Raw genomic sequence first — 20,196 nt, forward strand, 5'->3', positions numbered from 1 at the left:
GGGATACGTAGTGAGTTCCAGGTCAGTCTCAACTACATAGCAAGACCCTGTCTCAAAAACAAAACAAAACAAAACAAGAAGCATGGAGAGTGTCTTTTCCTTGTCTGCTGCAAAGCAGGGGTCAGCCAACTATAGCTTATAAGCTAACTCCAGCACACAACCAATTTTTATAAAGAAACCACTGCCTGCTTCCTAAGCACAAGGACCTGAGTTCGATCCGTGGTACTAGGAAACAAACAAAAAAACCTTCTGCACGGCAAGAAACCACTGTTTGTTTGCATTGCTGGGGTTTGAACCTAGGGCCTCACACACACTAAATAAGGACACTGTCATTGAGCTACATCTCCCATCCCCGTAAATGTAAAGTTGCTGAGTGTAACTGTGCTATTTACATGCTTTCTAGGGCTACTTTTGTGCTTCAATGGCAGCATTGGGTAGTTGCAGCAGAGACTATATGGCTTGAAAATGTAAAAATATTCACTAAGGGCCCTTTATAGAAATGTTTGCCCATGCCTGCTACAGAGCATCATATTCCCATAGTGCCCAGTACATATCAGCTTACTTAAGGAATACTAATGAACACTATCATTAAAACTCGTTTTTAAATGTCTTTAATAAATAACTTGGAAAGGGTGAAGGGGTTGAAGGAGGGCAGGGGTATAGGGAAAAAATAAGAACCAAGACATATCATGTAAAGCCCAACTATAGATACATTTTCCAGCCTTTCTCGAGTTCTCACTAATGGGATATGAGCAAAAGTACTATATGCCTTGCTTACAAAGGAAATTGGTTGGGCACAGTGCTGTGTTCCTATAATCCTACCTACTTTGGGGCTGAGATAGGAGGATCACAAGTTTGAAACCAGCCTGGGCTATTCAGTGAGATGCTATCTCAAGATTTCAAAAAAGGGCCAGGTGTGGTGGGTGTGGTGGTACATCTGTAATTGCAACACTGGGAAAGCTGAGGCAAGAGAACATGGCTGTGAGTTCAAATCCAGCCTGAACTGCATGTCAAAACCCTGTCATAAAAAAAACAATCAAAATAACAAAAAGGGCTAGGAATATAGCTCAGTGGTAAAGCATTCCTCATACAGACAAAAAAAAAAATTGCTTACCCTCTACTCTTCTTTCTGCTCCCCAAGGGTGTAATGCAGTTAGGAAGGTCAGCCAACTTCAACAATGAGGATAAAGACAACAGGGTAAAAGATGCCACAGTAACAAAAGGGAAGAAACCTGGGTCCCATACTGACCTTGTGGAAGAAAGCTTGACTATCTACTCTGGACTGTTACGTGAGAAAGATCTAAATTTCATTCTCTCTCTCTCTCTCTCTCTCTCTCACTCTCTCTCTCTCTCTCTGCCAAAACTATGCCTGCGTCATATGGTATATTAAAATAATTCATGTGAATTTTTGTAATTTCACAGTCTCTTTAAAAATTACAACAACAGCAGGGCGTGGTGGCTCATGCCTGTAATCCCATCACTCAGGAGGCTGAGGCAGGAGGATTGCTGTGAGTTCGAGACCAGCCTGGGTTACATAGTGAGTTCCAGGTGAGTCTCAACTACATAGTGAGACCCTGTCCCAAAACCCCCCCCCAAAAAAAAATTATAAGAAGAGCTGGAATTTAAATTTGTGCAGGTCAGATTTCTAGTGTAGAATGGCATTACATAAAACCTTATCATACTCATCTCACTGCATCTCTCAATAACATAATCCCCAACAAAATTGTGGGGAAAATGCATACTTTGCAAAGAAAATGTGGGGCTCAAGGTCCAAGAGATTGTTTTTGGTTTCTAAATGAGGTCTTCAGTTTAACCAAGAATCTCTTATATTTTGTTTAACTGTCCAACTCCCCTTTGCAGGCTCAGCTACTCAGGCAAATGCATCAGAAATGTATCATCAGAATATATCAGAAAATACATCTAAATAATGTCAACGTGATTGCTCAGAAGTGGCTGGTAGGGCCTGTCAGAGACTCTGTGTGCAGCCCTCCTAGGAGTCCGATCTTGCACCCACATGTTCTTCAAGACAGAACTCCTATAGAAAAATGCTCCCAGCACCAGGGCAGATTTACTTGCCCGATTGCTTCACTCTTGCCAGTAGCAAGTCTGCAACTCCTACATGTGGCAAAGGGATTTGTTATAGAGAAACCCAGACTCTGCGTCAAGTGGTCACATGCCCTATGAAATATTTCTACTGAACTAAGCATTCAGAATTAGGGAAAACTGCTAGACTATCCCGTTAGGTGGAAAATTTTTCAGGAATTTGGGGAGCTTAGCTTCCTCGAGTCCCTTTTAAGGACTATATACTAATGGATAGTATAAGCTGCAGTTATTAAAAACAGAAGTGCTATATCAGTGTCTAGCTCTGCCTTTCCACATGAACACTATGAAGACACACCAAAAGGTTGATAATAGAGCTAGCTGGGCCAATCACAGCACCTACAGAAGAACCAATACCTTAAAAATCCAGGCATATGGAAGGAATTCTTATTTTAAAAAATCATACAAGATCCACATAACTTAAATGGGCATTAGATGAGGCTTTGCTTGAGTTGCTTTGAATCTTAGAACAGGCTGATGAATCCCTTAGCTTGAGCAGAAACCCTACTATTGCCACAGCAGTTTACTGCACAAGTAAGACCTGATTAGAGGAGGTTGTAGCAGCACCGGAAGTAGAACCACCAGGCTATTTGATTCCACTTTATGGACTGGCAATTTCACAAGACATCACAGTTTCAATGCATATTTCAAGTTACTTAACCAAGCAATATGCTCTGTCAAAGAACTTATTCCAAGTCAAAGCAAAAATGGCCTTAATGAGGAACACAGAAAAAGCACTATCCAAATAAAAACTACTAAAGATGTAAATTTTTATTTTCTTTTGCCCACATATTTTAGAGTATCTTTATTACAGCAGCACACCCTATATGTCATAAACTCTCCAACATCATTCACTCCCAAGTCACACTACAGTCATGTACCAAATAATAAAGAGGTTTTTATCGATGATGATACAGTTAGATTCTAAAGCAGCTGAAAAATTCCTATCTCGGTGACTTTCTAGCTGTCATAACGTAGCACAGTGCATTGCTCACATTGTTTGCTACTACAGACAAATGCATTGTGCTGCAAGTCACATAAAAGTGTAGCACATACATTTACTAGTATATAATAATAGATGACAATGTTATGGTTTGTGTATTTACTGTACTATACTTTTTAATATTATTTTAGTGTAGTGTACTCCTGCTAATAAAAAAATTTACTGTAGTTATGCCATTAAGCCAGCAGCAGTCTCAAACATCTGTTTCTTGAATCACTCGACTGCATCACTTTCTCTCATGCTGATTTAATCTCATGTGGTTTTGTTTGTCAGGGCCCAAGGACTAATAGGCTATCTATATACCATATAGCCTTGGCAAACAGTAGTCTATCCCCTCTAGGTTTGTGTGAGTGCACAAATCCCCAACATTAAGCAACATATGACTGTCCATAATAAATTGGCTGTTGTAACAACTGCCTTTGCTGTGTAATTTCCTACTGTGGATGTAAATGTACCCTGGGAAATTCTAATGGAGACTTTTAATGCATGATGGGTCAGTTGGTCTTTTTCAAGCTCACCAGACTAGGATAAAAGAAAGAATCTTTGTGCCCTTAATAATCCAGAGGGACAGCATGTGCCAATGAATCTACTCACCACAGAAGGAAGTGGAAGGACGAGAGAGTGTAATGTATCTATGAGGGGTTAAACAAAGACCTTAGAGAGTTATGAATATTGGGAGACACTTAGGAGTAGTATCAGGTTAAAATTGCAAGATCCCAATGTCTTCTAAAAAAAAACATTACTTCTTAGCTGCCAGTGTGTTCAGGCGTGATGACTCAGTTTCTGTCTCTCTGAACATCAGTCCTAAGGTCTGTATAATTTCAATGCATGCCCTAGGACACAGAGGAAAAAGAATGGAAATGGCATGATTTCATCAAAAGTTCAGAATTCGGTAAAAGCAGTAATCCTTGATAAAATTCCTTTCAGATATAATCCCAACACTCAGGAGGATGACACAGGATGGTCACCATGGATTTGAGGCCACCTGGGCTACACAGTGAATTCAAGGCCAGTCTGAACTACATAGTGAGACCTTGTCTCAAAACACAAAACAAAATTGTCAATATTGATTAAGTACCTTGTTTGCCATTGCTACGTAGTAAGGTATCATGTATGTTGAATGAATAATCTTGTAATATAGTGTATGCATGAATGATAGTGTAGGTGTTGAATGAATAACTGATAATGATAGCTGCCTGTCAGGATTAAGTCATTTTCATATTTTTGTATGTATGTTTCCCCATCGTTTTTGGGATAATCACACACTACTTCATTTTAAAATTATTTCAGATAATTTTGATTTTTTTAAAATAGGTAACATATGGCTCAAAATGTCAACTGTAAAAAAGAAAATACATTGAAAAGATGTCTCTTCTCCACTCAACCATTTTTTCCCTTTTAGAGAAGCCTATAGTTCTAGTTTCTTGTATATCTTCCATTAAAATTAAAACAAAGGAAATGTTATTTTTTTAAAAATCTGTCAGAAGCAAAACTTGCACAACTATTAATCATTATTACTGCATATATTTTGTCTCGTGCCTATCATTTATCTTTAACATGTATCTGATTATCTAGTTAGTACTTACGCCAGCTCATCAGCCCTTTGGCTTTTATTATGAAATGCATTCTTATTCCTAGACTCTGGCAAGTATTCATGAAGTTTGTTCACCAGGAAATAGAAAAGATCACTGGTCTGTAAAAGCAAGTGAGAAAGAAGATGGCAGTTAAGGTATCAGTTCTTAAAACTCTCCATTCTTACTTTAAAGTATAAAGAAATTATTAGTTCTTTATTAGAAAAACCTATTAATACCACTGGCAATGCAGTGGAAATACAGATTGCCATTTGTCTAACTAAACACTGACTCAGAGTTGAGGACAAATATTTTTGTGTTCTTACCCAGTCTTATAAGCTCAATGAAGTATGAAAATAAGCACTGGCCTATAAAATCAGGCAAGCTGGTACTAATAAGAAAGTTAATGCAATTGCTTTTCTTTTCTATTCCTCTATTGTTTACTTTTCCCCCTGTGACCTTTGATTACTAGTGACAACTTACACTCTGTCTTGACAAGTATATGTGTGCCCTTATATAGGTAATATGAAAAAAGGCTGAGAATGGCTGTGAAAGAAGGGGTGAAGGAAGAGGAACGATATGAACATCACGCCTCTACAAGTACTTGAACTTATGCATGCCTGATAAACTCATAGAGCAGCAACTTAACACACTGACTCTGGGGCCTGGCTCTCTGAATTCAAATCCCAGCCTTTCCTCTTGTTGCTATATGATCTCTAGAAATTTATTCATGTTCCCCATGACTCATTTTCCTCATCTTTAAAATGGGGTTAATAATATTACCTCACAGAGGTGATGTTAGGACTACAAATAATGGTATTATATAATTTTAGGGTGGGTGTGTGTGTATTTTGAGACAAGATCTCACTATGTAGTTGAGACTGACCTGGAACTCACTATGTAGCCCAGGCTGGTCTTGAACTCACAGCGATCTTCCTTCCTCAGCCTCCTGAGTGCTGGGATTACAGGCGTGTGCCACCACACCTGGCTGGTATTATATAAATCTTGAGTAGTGCTTAGCACATCATAAATGCTTAATCATTCTGTTACTGTGATCTCCCACCTGTCTACTGATTGAAGAATTTTATTCTTAAAATATCCTTTTCCCTCCAACAACATGAAAGAATCTCAAAGTATTATGCCAGTCACTGACTGCAATCTTATCTTCTATATCTGAGAGTCTGTCTTCGCATTCTTTTATTCTGTTGGGTACACTTTCAATGGAGTGTTTAATCTCCTGGATATCTGTTTGAATCTGTTTTATGGATTCCATTTCTTTCCTATGCTGGGCCTTCATGGCTTCTATCATGGTCCTCAGATCATCTATTTTTTTTGTCAGTTTCTGTTCTAGAGTCTTGAATCACGACTTTCATTTTGCTCACTATCTCTATGGTTATCTGGGAAATTATTTCTGTTTTGAATTTTGCTAGAGCCTGATTGATCTGTTTTGTTACTTCCTGTGCTTTGAGTTCAGGGTGTCCTGGTGGTTCACTATTGGCCTTTTCATCCTCATGTGCCGTACTGTTTGCCATTGGTGAACTGGAAGTCTGTCTTTGTGTCTTGCTTAAGTGTTTTCTCATTTTAATTTTTGTTGTTGGACTGTCCTTGGTTTAATCTCTGGATTATCACCCAAATCTTCCTCATATAGTTGGGCCCTAGTTTCTGGGTCTCTAACGAGCCACAGACATTCTCATCTTCATAACATCAGAGAAAACAGCTCATCAAATCAACCACAGTCCTTTATCCCAACTGATACAATCAGCAACACATTATGATCAAGCACAACTTGGAAGCTGACCTCCGGTGGTAGTCACTAGTCTATCACCCTTAAATCATTTGAATTAAATTTAAATCAAGAAGCAGTCCAGAACATGTCTGTATTGAACAAACTTTTCAATATAGTATATTTACCATTTAGGATGGGTGCTCAGACAGTGCTAGGACTCAAGACCCCTGATCTCAGTTAGCAGATGGCTGAACCCATGATGCTGACTCACCTTGGGCTGCAAGGCCCAGATTGAGTTCCCCAACCTTCTAAATGGTTGAACTCCACACTATTCTACTACAGGTTTCCCACGCCCTTTCTTTAAAGGTGTTCAAAGTTGGGAACTCAGAAAAATACCCTTTATGACCACCTCTGCCTCTGCAGAGTAGGTCCAAAGACTGGCACAATCAGAAGGTCTGAGCATGCCCGTGGTGGGGGGTGGGGTTAAGGGGAGTTATGGGGGTTCAGGGGCACCCCCACGGCTACCTTCTTGGTGCTGGAGTGGTGGCGGCTCTGGGCGGGAGAGGGCGTGGCTTATTTTTATCTTTATTAAGTTTATTGATACAATTTAAGTATACAATACATTTACATTCATCATCAGGATCTTGTACCTTTACAAGACTTACCTTTGTTCTTAGTTTTCCCCATTCCCCAGCCCTCCTTTCACCCCCTCCACTCTTCCCTGTTTACAGAGACATTGTGTCCATGTTTTTCCTTTTTACATATTTTTCTTTTCCCTTTTTACTTTCCCCTACCCCTCCTACTTCCTCTACTCTTTTAGACCTTTTCTTCCATGAATGCATTGCTAATCCCTGTTACCGTGCCTCCCACAGATTAGGAAAGCAATAAATGTTTGGTGAATTGTTAAAGAGAAAGTGCTGTGAGAGATGCCATACAACTGCACTGCCCTGTAAATTAATTATTCAAATTAATTAGATTACAATTAAAATTTTTCTTCTTTAGTCTTTAGCCATATTCAAGTGCTTAATAGCCACATGTAGCTAATGTCTACCTACTGAACACAGCAGATGATAAAATATCAAAGAAATTTCTATGAACAATACTTCCACAGAAGATCAGAAAAAGGTGCCAAAATTCCTTAGTGAGGATCACAAGAAAGGCACAAAAAATGGCATTTGAGTGAAAAAATGAGTCATATGTTTACAAAAGAAAATGGAAGACACATCCTAGAGAAAACAAATAGCAGGAGAAAGGATGGTGAGCCAGAGAGGACAGAGTATTCTAGTTATCCCATATGTCCCAAGCTTTTAGAAAACAGGAGAGGGAAATGGTGGGCTGAGTGTGTTAGCCCATCCTTATTCTTTTTCTCTGCATCCTTTTATCATTCCACAGCCAAGGCCACCCATATCAGGCCAGTTTTGAGATGCTTAAAATGACCCCCAGACCCACACTCGTGTTCAACATCCACACCTTTCTTCCTATATAACCCTCAGAAGGTACTTCAGTTCTCCTATCTAATCATCTACTTTAAATCCAACCTCTAAGTGTGTTCAGTTTATCTAAATGGACTTCTCTTTAGCTCTGTCTGAGGTCCTTTTCCATTTCTCTCACACGTACTATCTTTACTCTTGACAATCTCTGCATCCTTCCTCCCCACGCCAGAATTCACATTCCATGAAGGACCCATTCCCACACCCTAAACAAGCTGATCTCCCAGGTACCAAATGTTTGTGCAGACATCTGAGTGTAAATGCACCTACATAGTGAAATATCTGTATACTTTGTTTTGATTACTTTATGTAGAGCTCACTCTCAATCTCAGGCACTGTGCCTTCTCCATGAACCTCTACAGCTGGATTCTCCCAGATGATGATGCTTAAGATAAATGCTATGCCCAAATTCAGAATCTATGACAGTGGCCACTAGTGAGTAGCTTTAAATGCTAAATATCTGTACTTAATTCAATAACTACAGAAGGTTTTTTGTTTGTTTGTTTTTTGTACCAGGGATCGAACTCAGTACCTTGCACCTGAAAGGCAGGTGGCAGAATCACTGAGCTAAATCCCCAGCCAACTACAGAAGTTTTTGATCAAGCAAGGCCACATAATTAGGGTTTTGATTAAATTGATGTCATATGTGGAGTGGGCAGGATAATTTGGGTGGGAACCCCAATTTCTTTAGCTTTTCTGCATGAATTCTATTTCCAATTTCAAAATCAATCTGATTGTCCCTGTATTTTCTATAATTCTCTGAAGTCCTAGAATCAAAACATGGATGGCATATTTCTAACAAGATCTATCCATTACTGTTTATTTTAGACTATGCACCACCACATCATCCTTACCTGAGTCTCAGTGTTGTCAAATATTTGACATAATATTCTCTATAGCTACTCTGTCCTCTAATTAGTCTGATTGGCCATCATCCTAAATTTTTTTAGACTCTCCTTGCTGTCCCATGGCATACCAGAACAGCTGGTCACCCTAGTCCAGGCAAACCAAGATGGCTGCTCAGCCTTATATATGTAGCACCTAGAATCTAAGACACACCCAAGAACTGTCCTGAATGGTTGGGAGATTGTGCACTTCACCGCTGTTCCATGAAATTACGGCAACTACACATGAGATCATTGGCCAGAAGTAGGACGCAACATATGGCCAGGTGAGCAGGGCTTACCCCTTCTTCTTGGCCTCATTAGCATTACTTACCTGGGTTTTTTTTAACTCCTTCACCTGGAACCAAAATGAAGTGCTGGTAAGTTACCAAGTGAGAATTAGGTTGTGGGCTGATTTACCAGAAGTCACATTTTTTAAAATGTCTGTCTTACACTAAGAAGTAATTTTTTACATTTCAAAAGTATTTTTAAATTATATTTTTACCACAGGGGAACATGCATAGTAAAACTCCTTGAAATCTACTTTCCCATCTTACATCTCACATGCTAAAACCTTTCTCTCTAATATCTTCATTCTTTGACTCTGCCAACCCAGTCCATATAAGCTACTTTGTGCTATGCTCCCTTCTTCCTTCATCCCCCCCACACTACTGATTACCTCAAAGAACTTCAAGCATTAAGACATGACTGCATTAATTTAATGAACATTTTAAGCATCAAAATATAAGATGGTTTTTATTTATATTTTACTTTACACTTAAATGTCCTCTAACTTGTGAAATTTGTTTTAAAGATTAAAAATAAAACACCTACTTTCCAGAAAAGCCTTTTCAGAATGAAATTTTTCTGGGCTGCTACTTTAAGTTCCATAATTAGACAAAGTATCTTCCTCAAAGTATTGTCTTTAAGAAAAAGTTCAGATTTTAGTTGACTGAAGTGCTTAATTTTCTCCTCAGATCTATAGAAATATGAAAAAACAAGTTCCATGTAAAAAGTAAGAAAAAGCAGTTTGCGAATATCAGTGACTTGATAGGCTTGTAAAACTTTATTACCAATGAAACTTTAATATAATTTTGTACTCCCAGTGTTAATACTCACCAGTAGTAAAGCTTGCTCCCATAAATTGAAAAGTTCATTGCCTTCCAAACTTACTTTTGAGCCATGTCATTTGCTGAAGCTACACCCATACCAGGAATGCTCCTTATGGTCCCTAGTAAATTTCTGTGCCTCTTTCAAGCCTTGCCTATACCATTTACCATCATTGACAAACCAAATGTAATATTATTTGCTTAAATTTTTTCTTTTAATCAACTCACTTGGCTTTTGCTTAAAGAAGTTTATTTATAAAGAAACTTTTATATTATTGCTTGATAGGGAAAAGAAACATTACTTGGCATAAATAGCAGGGAACTGTTAAAGAAAGCTGCACTGATCCTAAGTGAGATCAATCTGAAGCCTGCTCTGTCTTTACACAAAAGGTGGACACACTTGTATTAGAGCTGCCCAGAAAGCGCTCCCTGATGAAAGCTGATCAGCTGGCAAAAGGAATTACTTTTCCACCTTGGAATTGAAAGTTATTTCAGGCTGTCCGAGTACAATCTGAAATCATCTGCCTTCACTGAACAACTTGTATCCCACACTTCAGGAAAAGAAATCTGAGCTGGAAAGACACCTCCTACTTCCACCAATGAACATAGCCCTTCTCCCACTGCAGACTGTTAACACGTCTAATATCACACTGATCCTGTTTAATCCCACTGTAGTTATTTGTGTAGGTATCTTAGCCTCTCAGATGATTTTCAGCAATTTAAAAAAATTGCTATTATGCTGAATATTGTTTCCATCTCACACTGCGCTCATTAATAACAACTTGTGCTTAACTGGGCACTGACTATGCAGTAGATTATAGTCTGGGTACTATTCGTGAACTAGTTCACTGAACTAGCTACCACTGAAGGGTTTGAACTGGGAATTACCATGGTATTTTATAGGAAGTGAGAAGGTAACCTGTCCAAAGTCACAAAACCAACGACTTAGAATATCTGGGTGCAAACTAACAAGAGGAGAGGTATTTCATAGTCTGCATTTTTTATGTCGGGTGAATACAATTTTAACCCCTCCTCCAGAAACCTGTGATACCAGCCACTTACCCCAAATAAGTAGTTCCCCCTATCCAGTTAATGAGCCTTTCATGTAGCCCTCAAATTAAGACTTTCTGGAAAGAGCATCTCTTTTATAGTGGGAACGTGGGAGGAAAAAAATAGTCATCACAGATTCAGCAATAGCAATGCTAGAGGCAGAAGAACATAATGATTATAAGCACAAGGGGAAGGTCAGAATCCTAGATGTGCTTCTACCAGCTAGATAATTATTGCCACATACAAGTTACCTCTCTGTGCCTCAATTGCCTTATCTACCAAGGGAGATGATTATAATATCCACTGTGCTGAGATAATCTCATTAACATGTATCCTGAGCACACAATCCAAATAAAATCAAAAATAAGTTTGAGTCCTGCTTCACTATAAGTCTACTTCTAAATCACTACCTTATTTCACTTAAAAAAAAAACTATTAATCCCTCACCTCTCTGAGAACTCCCAAAACAACAGAAACAAGTGACTCAAAAGACTCAGATAAAAATACATCGCAGAGCCACCGATTTAGCTCAGTGGTTCTGCTGCCTGCCTCACAAGCTCAAAGTCCTGAGTTCGATCTCTGGTACAAAAAAAAAAAACGCAGAATTATTTTGAAATTAATGTTCTACTTTTCCCCATTAACAGTTGGCAATTTGCTGTGATACATAAGAGAAAGTTTATAAACCTTTGCCACTTATGATGATACTGTTATGCAAAATTAATTTTCTTTAAAGACCAAAACATTTTCCATAGAAAGGACACTAATCTCTTCATATTAAAACTTCATTCATACATACTTCATTCATATAATTCATTCATGTACACCATACATTCAAATTAAATTAGACATAGATACATTACCACAGATAAGTAATCAAGATGACAATTTGTTTAGAAAGAGGGTATGGCTTTTAGACAAATGGCAAAATTATTTTTCAGTACTGGGAATTGAACCCAGAACCTTTGCACTGAGTTACAACCCCAGCTCTTTTTTATTTTTTACTCTGAGACAGTGTCTTGCTAAGTCACTAACATGACCAGGCTGAGCTCAAACTTGTGATTATTTAACCTCATCTTCCCCAAGTACTAGAATTACAAGAATGCCCCATATTTTTTTAATTATAGAAATTTTCTGAAGAAAATTATATAAGAAATTCCTGTGTACCCATACCTAGTTCCAGTAATTTTCAACGTTTATCCAATTTTTGTTTAATCTATTCCCACACACACATATATATATATATACACATTCACACATACAAACACACTATTTTAAAATTAAGATAAATATAACATAAAACTTATCACTGTATTCATTTTTATCACTGTATTCATTTTATTTATACAATTCAGTGGTATTAAGTGTATTTACAATGTTGTGCAATTATTGTCACTATCCATTTCCAGAAGTTTTTCATCTTCCCCAAACAGAAATAGTGTACCCATTAAACAATTCCTCATCACTCCTAGCCCTTAAGTAACTCTGATTCTGTTTTCTGCCTCTATGAATTTACCTTTTCTAGATGCCTCACATAAATGGAATCATATGATATTTGTTCTTTTGTGTCTAGGTTATTTCACTTGACATAATGTCTTTGAAGTTCATCCATGTTGAAGCATGTGTCAGAATTACTTTTCTTTTTGCCCGCTAGCATATCCAGACTTTTTTTTTTGGGGGGGCTACTGGGGATCAAACTCGGGTCCTTGTGCTTGCAAGGCAGGCAGAGGAACCACTGAGCTAAATCCCTGGCCCATTTTTTTGTTTTGTTTTGTTTTTTTGTGCCAGGGATCAAACTCAGGACCTTATGCTTGTGAGGCAGGCGGAAGAAACCAAACTTTTAAGTCAGATTCAGGTTTAATGGATCTAACACAAATACTTCAGAGGCAGTGCTGTGTATTTTATGTCCATCAAAGAATGAGGCATACAAAGTCTGGTTGTCTCGCTTAAGAGATGCTAAGACTAATTGATGGATTTAGTTTTTGCAATATGATCCTTCCATTTTTGAAGTTGTTTCATCTTTCTTTTGTTTTCATCTACTCAGGATTCTTGCACAAATCTATTGTTTTATTAAAAGCTGGGAAAATGTTAATTTTCTAATTCTGTTAAACTTTTCACATTCATTAGATGGAATTATATAAAAGAGAATTTGTTCTCATTAACTAAGTCTAATTAGTTATCTTGAACTGGTTACAGTTAATGCAGGAAAGGCTTCCCATTTGTTTGCTGATTTACAGAGTGAGGAATAAGTTCCCTATTTTCTTCTAATATTCAGTGTATTTACTTTGGTGAAGGAACAGAGTGAACCCTCTACAAACCATCATTATACACTTCTGAGTTTTTATATTTCATTGCATTTCAATCACTCCATTCCTTATTTTTTCTAATGCTCAAGTTGCCCCATCTTTGGCTCCTGGAAGCCACTTCATGTAAGTACCTTTGTCACTTCTCTGCTTTTTTATTTTATATTTTTATCAGCTGTTTCAGACTCACTTGATATGTTCCGGTCCAGACATCCACTCTTCTAAGAACTTTGGTTCCTTTGGGTGGGGGATGAATATGTCCAACCTCTATCATATGTCATTTATTTATTCATTCTATAAAGGATCTTTGCAGCCTACCATGTGACCAAGGTATAGACCCTGCCTTAAGAAGCATACTGCATAATAGGGCAGCACATAACCAAATAAGCAATCAAAACACACACTGGTAAGTGCTTCAAGATGTATAAGCAAATAATGCTATGGAGAGGTCCCACCTAGCTTAGTTTTGAGGGGCCTGGAAAGGAGTTTTGAGGAAAAACTAAGATTTAAGGGTTTAAATTATTTAGGAAGAAAGAAAGTGAGGTTCTAGAAAATGGGCCATAGTGTTAGGGGCCAGAAAGCAGAGAAAAGGGGAATTCTGAAGACTGAGAAATTCATTTAGAGCAGGTACTCAGGGCAGAAATGGGCAAGGGGTACACAAGAACAGAGGATGGGGCCGGGGATTTGGTTCTGCTTGCCTTGCAAGCACACAGACCCGAGTTCGATCCCCGGTACCAAAAAAACAACAAGAACAGAGGTTGAAAAATACAAGTAGACATCATGAGCATCTATATAATCTATTAGACACTTACACTTTTATCTAAGGGCAATGGGGAGCCATTCAGAGGCTTCCAGGGAAGAATTACAGGGAAGATTTGTGCGGTGGAAAGACTTCTCCATTGTAATGGAGAATGGGCTAGAGAGGAGCAAGAGTGAAGGCTGAGTGACCAGCTAGGGAAGTACTGTAAGAGAGTGGAACAAAGATAATTAACTGGACCTGAGCAAGGAGCAGTGGAAAGTGGCTATTATCCAGACACAGTAACAAGGTATAAAAGACATCGTGTAGTGATTGAAGTGGAGAGAGGAGGTAAGGGTAACATCTAGGACTCTCACTTAGGGTGAGACAGTGACATCATTCCCTGTGTTAGGAAATACAGAGGAAAGTAGATCCCAAAAGGAAGATATTGATTATACTACCTTGAAGGTTCCCATGAGACATGTGTGAGGTGATGTCCAGGGAACACTTATGCTTACAGACCTAAAACTCAGGGCTGAGTCGAGGTGGAGGGCCAGATGTGACAGTCAGCCACACTTACAACATAGAGTTAGGAGCATAAAGAGGAGAGAAAAGTCCCCCGAGCAACTCTCTCACATCATCACTCCTTACCTATATGGCTTTGGACTTCGAAGAACAGGACTGACCTCAGTAGCATATAGGGGATCTTGTAAAAGAGTAGCTTTCTGAAAGAATAAAAAAGTTGGAATTGTTAGAATTGCTGTTTACTGAAAAGCAACCTATTTTTAGCAATTTGTGTGTGTACATGTGCATGTGTATATATTTTTAATCCCATCTATGGTACATTATTTGCTCTTCTAATTTCAGTATTTGATAGCACCACAGGGAATTTTTCATTATCTATTTTTTTTAGTTTTAAATATAACTTTTCATTTTAAAACAATTTATCAAATTCTAACAGTACCTAATTGCCCAAAGTAAAAGATAAAATTGTTTCTCTTAACTCTTTCCTTATCACAATTCAAAGTAACTTTGTGTGTGTGTGTGTGTGTGTGTGTGTGTGTGTGTGTGTGTGTGGTACCAGGGATCAAACTCAGGACCCCACGCTTGCCAGGCAGGCAGTGCACTACTGGGCTACATCCACAGCTCCAAGTAACTATTATCAGTTTGGTTTATATCCTTTCAGGCATTAAAGGACACATTAATTATAACACATATACACTCACAGTATTATATATTATGACATATTTTAATAGATGTAATCCTAGCTAAATTATATCACATATATTAATCTAGAACTTGATTTTTTTCACTTAACATATGGTGAGCACTCTACTTATGGTATAGAAATCTGTCTACATAGATTTACTTCAATTTTTGTATTGATTACCTAGTATTCCATACCATAGGTATACAAAACTTTTGTTAACTACCCTTCACTAATAGGGATAATTTAATTTTTTTTTTTTTTTTTTTTTTTGGTACTGGGGAATCAAACCTGGGTCCTTATGCTTGAAGGCAGGCAGTAGAACCACTGAGCTAAATTCCTGGCCCTCTTAATTTTTTAATTTTTTTTTCCCCTTAAATCTTTAGTGTTGACACTTCCCCCTATTTTCAGCCCTCAAAACAGACAAGTAAACTTCAATAAATTCCCCAAGTAACTTTTTATTTATGTTGAGGCCTACCAGGTCAGAAGGGATTTTTGAAATGTTGCCAATTTATAACTCAAAACAAACTTACCCATCATATTCTTTTTTTTAATTTTTGTTTTGTTTTGTTTTGTTTTTTGAGACAAGGTCTCACTATGCAATTCAGGCTGGCCTTGAACTCACAGTGATCCTCCTGCTTCAGCCTCCCAATTGCTGGGATTACAAGTGTGTGCCACCACGCCCGGCTCACCTGTCTTTTTCGCTTTTTAAACAAAAATGTTTAATGGATAGTTAAAATTATATTAAGTTCAAAATACAAGACACTAAATAGCAATATTGAAATCCTTCCTAACATTTCTATTTGCTCTCTCAATGACTAATATAGATTCATTTTCCACTACACTTGTTTTTTTAAGTCTATTTATCCTTAAAAGTCTACTTTTTCTTATTTTGGTACTATATCATCAGGTACATAAAAGATCATGACTATATTGTACAAGTTTATTATGACTTAATTTTGGATTAGAGCTTTAATAAATATAAAATTACATTTCCCCTGTCTTATTCTTTTTTGTTTTGTTTTTGTTTTTGTTTTTGTTTTTGTTTTTGTTTTTGTTTTTGATACTGGGGATCGAACTCAGGCCCTTGCACTGATGAGGCAGGCGGTGGAACCACTGAGCCAAATCCCTGGCCCCTCCCCTGTCTTATTCTTAATATTAAAGCTGGTTAGTGGGCTTATGGTAGTGGGGTAAATATATGCTTTTTTTCTTTCTACTTTTATCATGGTTTTACATGTTTTAAAAACTGCCTTTTTTCCCCTTTCCAAATGTTTATACTTGCCTTAAATCTATAATTTTAACGTGGAATATGCCTCAGTAACTTAGCTTTCTAGCAGCTAGCTTCATAACTTCATGAACTATGAACTATAGCTTCATATATATCCTTCGTATAAAGGATACCCCATTTCATCTCTGTATATGAGTTTGAGATGCTGAACAACACAGATGTAATTATTGTTGGTAAAATTTACAGATTAAAATATGTTACTAAAGGAAACTGAACTCTTTGAAAGACTGTAATTATTGTTGGTAAAATTTACAGATAAAATAGGCTACTCAAGGAAACTGAAATCTTTGAAAATACGAACTGGTAAGACTTCCCCTGCTTGCTTAAACAAAAGCCCCATTTCTTTTTTTCTATAAGACACTGCTCATTGATGAGCATTTCTCCCTACTACAAGAGCCTGAATCAAGTCACCCTTTCAGTGCGTCTTTTCTTTCACAATATTATTAAATTGTAAGACAAAATTTCCAAATGGTTGGGGTACAGGGAGGGTGTGTTTACCTTTCACAGAAATAAAAACAAAACAAATAAACCTCAGGTTAGCGTGAGGACACTTACTATAACATAATTGTTCCATGAACTTTTTAAGTGAAGAAATAAAGATGAAGTTGCAGAAACAATGTACAAATGAAGTTCTGATTCCTTTTTCTCTAGGTTTAAATCACTCTCCAAAGGGGAAACTGGGAGAGAATTTCGTAAGTGAAACTCATTTCTGTTCCCATCACACTTGAGAGAGATTTCACTTGGGCAGTCTTTGTGATCTGGAAGTCCCTGGCATTCTTTTGTGTTTGCTGTGCGAGATGGTGAGCTGACAGCCCTGCCAGCGGCTGCTGTGGATGGACCTGTCCTCCTCGGGGGAACAGGTAAGGGTCGAAAGGCACCTTGGCCCTGGAGGCACAGCTTGTTGATGTCTGAAGGAGAACTGTAAGTTGAGTCGTCCAAGGCTCTGTAGCTCTCCTGGGCATACCTGTATGTAGAATTTAGTGTTAAACATGATTTTACAGCAAGGAACAAAGATAATCCAGTGACCAATTACAACAGTCTAAGACTGAAAGGTATTGTTTTCATATAAATGGAACGCTTGTTAAGAGGCCACACCAGTAAACCCAGCACCCTGGGAGGCTGAGGCAGGAGAATCACGTTGGAGCAGAGCCTGGGCAACTTAGTGACTTAGTGAGACATTGCCACAAAATAAGACGTAAAAAGAAGGCTGAGTATGTAGCTCAATGTGAAGACCCTGGGTTCAATTCCCAGTCTTGCCGAAAGAAAATGGGAGGGACAAGAAAGAAGTGATTTAACTTCACTTCCTATTACCCATTGATTTAGGTAAGTGGGAGAGATACGGAATACAAATCCTTTAGTTGCTTTTCTGCTTTCAAAATAAAAGAAGCACTTTTTATATTAACAGTATTGTGCGTACCCTTCCTGGAGCCCCAATATTTTCACTGAAAGGACTTTTAGAATTTTCATTTTTAACCTTACTGTCCTTTGTGTTGGTAACAGATCCTATAAAGAAAACATTCAAATGGGGATAAGAAGAGAGATTCTTTTGATGCTGTTTTCTTTAATTCACACTCTTCCAAATTTCCTAATATCATTCCAATAGCACCAGTACTTCTGGGTCAGTGCCAGGTCCTATCCTTCCACCTTCTGCATTCTCTCCACCTCAGCACAAACTTTCTCTCCTCTGGGGCACAAGGAAGCAGGCTGGAGATGCTAAGAATTAGCAGAGTATGAGGAGATCTAAGTTCCAGTCCTGGCTTTGTCACTTGTGGTTATGCAACCTTTGCTAAACAAGGCTTACAGGAGGCCATTGTTGTGGACCTGCATCCTCTACCAGGCCCCAGCAGGCTAGCCACCTGAATGGGGTCACCTGTGCTCACTGCCATGCAATCATACTCAACCTGACTCAGCTTACAGAGGAAGTTCCTTCTGCTCTATCCCTATGAGGAAAGGAACTTCAAAAAGATCAGCCTGCTTTTTGCTCTCTGTTTCTGCTTTCTTTAGCCCTGTTGTACTAATGAAGCAAATCTATGCTCAGCTCATCAGAATACTCATTTTATTTTATAGAATAAAGTACTGGTTCATCCTACAACTACAAATAAAAGCCAGTTTGATCTTCAAATTTGTGGTAATTTTGTCTTTTGACACCTTAGTTTACCTAAGCCTTGCTTGTCCTAATTACCTGAATGGTGTTACTATGTCAAATTCCAACCTCCAGCTCCTGCCCCCCCCACCATGATCCTGCCTGTGCACACACTTGCACACACACATACAGTACTGGTCACCTCAGGTCTCTCATCATTGTCCTGTCCCCCCTGTAGGAACCCCTTATCAAACTCTCAAGCTTCAGGGTATGCATGCTGGCATTGCGATACCAGAATAAGGTCTGGGAAGGAAATCTGAGTCACCACACTCCTCTTGTGCTGCAGAATGCACAGGGAATGGCCAAATTTTAATCACACCTGGGTAAATTACTGCACGTGATGCACAACTCTTGAATGCTGCTCAGTATCTTACATTACCCTGTTTTCTTCATTGTGAGGTAGGAAAAACAGGATTAGTTGTGATGACTGGTAACTAAGGTGTGGTGGCTGGTGGCCAAGGGGAAAAACACATTTCTCTTGAGGCAAACAACTGGAGCACCAACCTCACTCACTCCATTGTTTGAGGTAAAAACAGAAAGTTCGCAAACTGTGTCACTCTTCCTTTTTGTTTAAGACAAAAATGGAGGGCTCTAAGCTGGTGTGAATTGATTTTCCCCAGAGACCTTTCCTACGTTCACTAAAACCCTCATTTACATGGAAAAAGAAACACTGGAAGGGAGGAGAAAGCACTGCTAGGCACGAAATAGGACTGAGTGCAAAGTAACACATGCATTCTTGACAACTGCTTCATGCACATGCATATACACCTTTGATTACTACACTCCTTATATATAGGCTAACACTTTGTAGAAAATGTCTATAATCTCACAGTCCCCCAATCACAGGGCTGCTCTGTCGTGCAGCAGCCTCCTTTGCCGTCCTTCCCAGGCTGTTCTGTCTCTGCGGCAGCCTGCAGCTATACCCTGTATGATCCTAATAAACTTTCTCCTGACAAATGGGCATGTCTGATTTCCAAAGTACTCACAAGGCCGGTGACAAAAGGATTCTAGTGTGATGTAACAGTGTTATTTAAATTTCTAAGACTATAAGATGCTCATACTAGGATTTTCAAATAAATTAATGCTACAGATTGAAAGTTTGTAATACCCCCCCAAATTTATATGTTCCAAATTTAACCTCCAGGGTGATGATATAAGGAGGTGGGGCCCTTTGGCGCGTGATAATGTCATGAGGGTAGACCCGTCACAGTTGGGATCACACCTCAGAGACCCCTGTAAGCCTCTTTCTACCATGTGAGGATACACTAAGAAGTCAGCAGCCTTCACTCCAGAAGAGACCCTTACCACGCTGGCCCCTGATCTTGGACTTCTAGCCCCCAAAACTGTGAGAAAGAGATTTCTGATGTTTAGAAACCAGCCACTCAATATTCTTACTTGTTATAGCAGCCCAAATTGTCCAAGACAATTTTCATGGGAAGGAAGAAAGAATATGTGTGGCTTAGAAGTGAAAGGAACGGCACTCACTGCATACCTCCATACCATTGTTACTTTAGTAATACATTTTTTTCTTTTTTTCCTCTTCTCTCCCCATTCCCCCAGCTATCAAACCCAGACCCTCATACTAAGCC

The 20,196-nt window shown here is 38.6% G+C and overlaps 2 protein-coding genes across 2 annotated transcripts in view; one reads left to right on the forward strand and one right to left on the reverse strand.

Annotated features, from left to right (window-relative positions):
* CUNH12orf56 (chromosome unknown C12orf56 homolog) overlaps positions 1–20,196 on the reverse strand; it is a 57,465-nt gene that overhangs the window by 11,048 nt on the left and 26,221 nt on the right. Inside the window, exons 5-9 of the mRNA XM_010644819.2 lie at positions 17,020–17,428; positions 14,621–14,694; positions 9,609–9,753; positions 4,690–4,796; positions 3,847–3,936 (exon numbers count right to left, since the gene is read on the reverse strand). Of these exons, the coding sequence (XP_010643121.1) occupies positions 3,847–3,936; positions 4,690–4,796; positions 9,609–9,753; positions 14,621–14,694; positions 17,020–17,428 (825 nt within the window). The remainder of the gene's footprint in view (positions 1–3,846; positions 3,937–4,689; positions 4,797–9,608; positions 9,754–14,620; positions 14,695–17,019; positions 17,429–20,196) is intronic.
* Xpot (exportin for tRNA) overlaps positions 17,237–20,196 on the forward strand; it is a 74,784-nt gene continuing 71,824 nt past the window's right edge. Inside the window, exon 1 of the mRNA XM_010644525.3 lies at positions 17,237–17,324. The gene's annotated coding sequence lies outside the window, so the exon portion shown is untranslated. The remainder of the gene's footprint in view (positions 17,325–20,196) is intronic.

Source organism: Fukomys damarensis, unplaced genomic scaffold (assembly GCF_012274545.1).
Source record: "Fukomys damarensis isolate Sample0158 unplaced genomic scaffold, DMR_v1.0_HiC HiC_scaffold_15, whole genome shotgun sequence".
NCBI classification, from domain to species: Eukaryota; Metazoa; Chordata; class Mammalia; order Rodentia; family Bathyergidae; genus Fukomys; species Fukomys damarensis.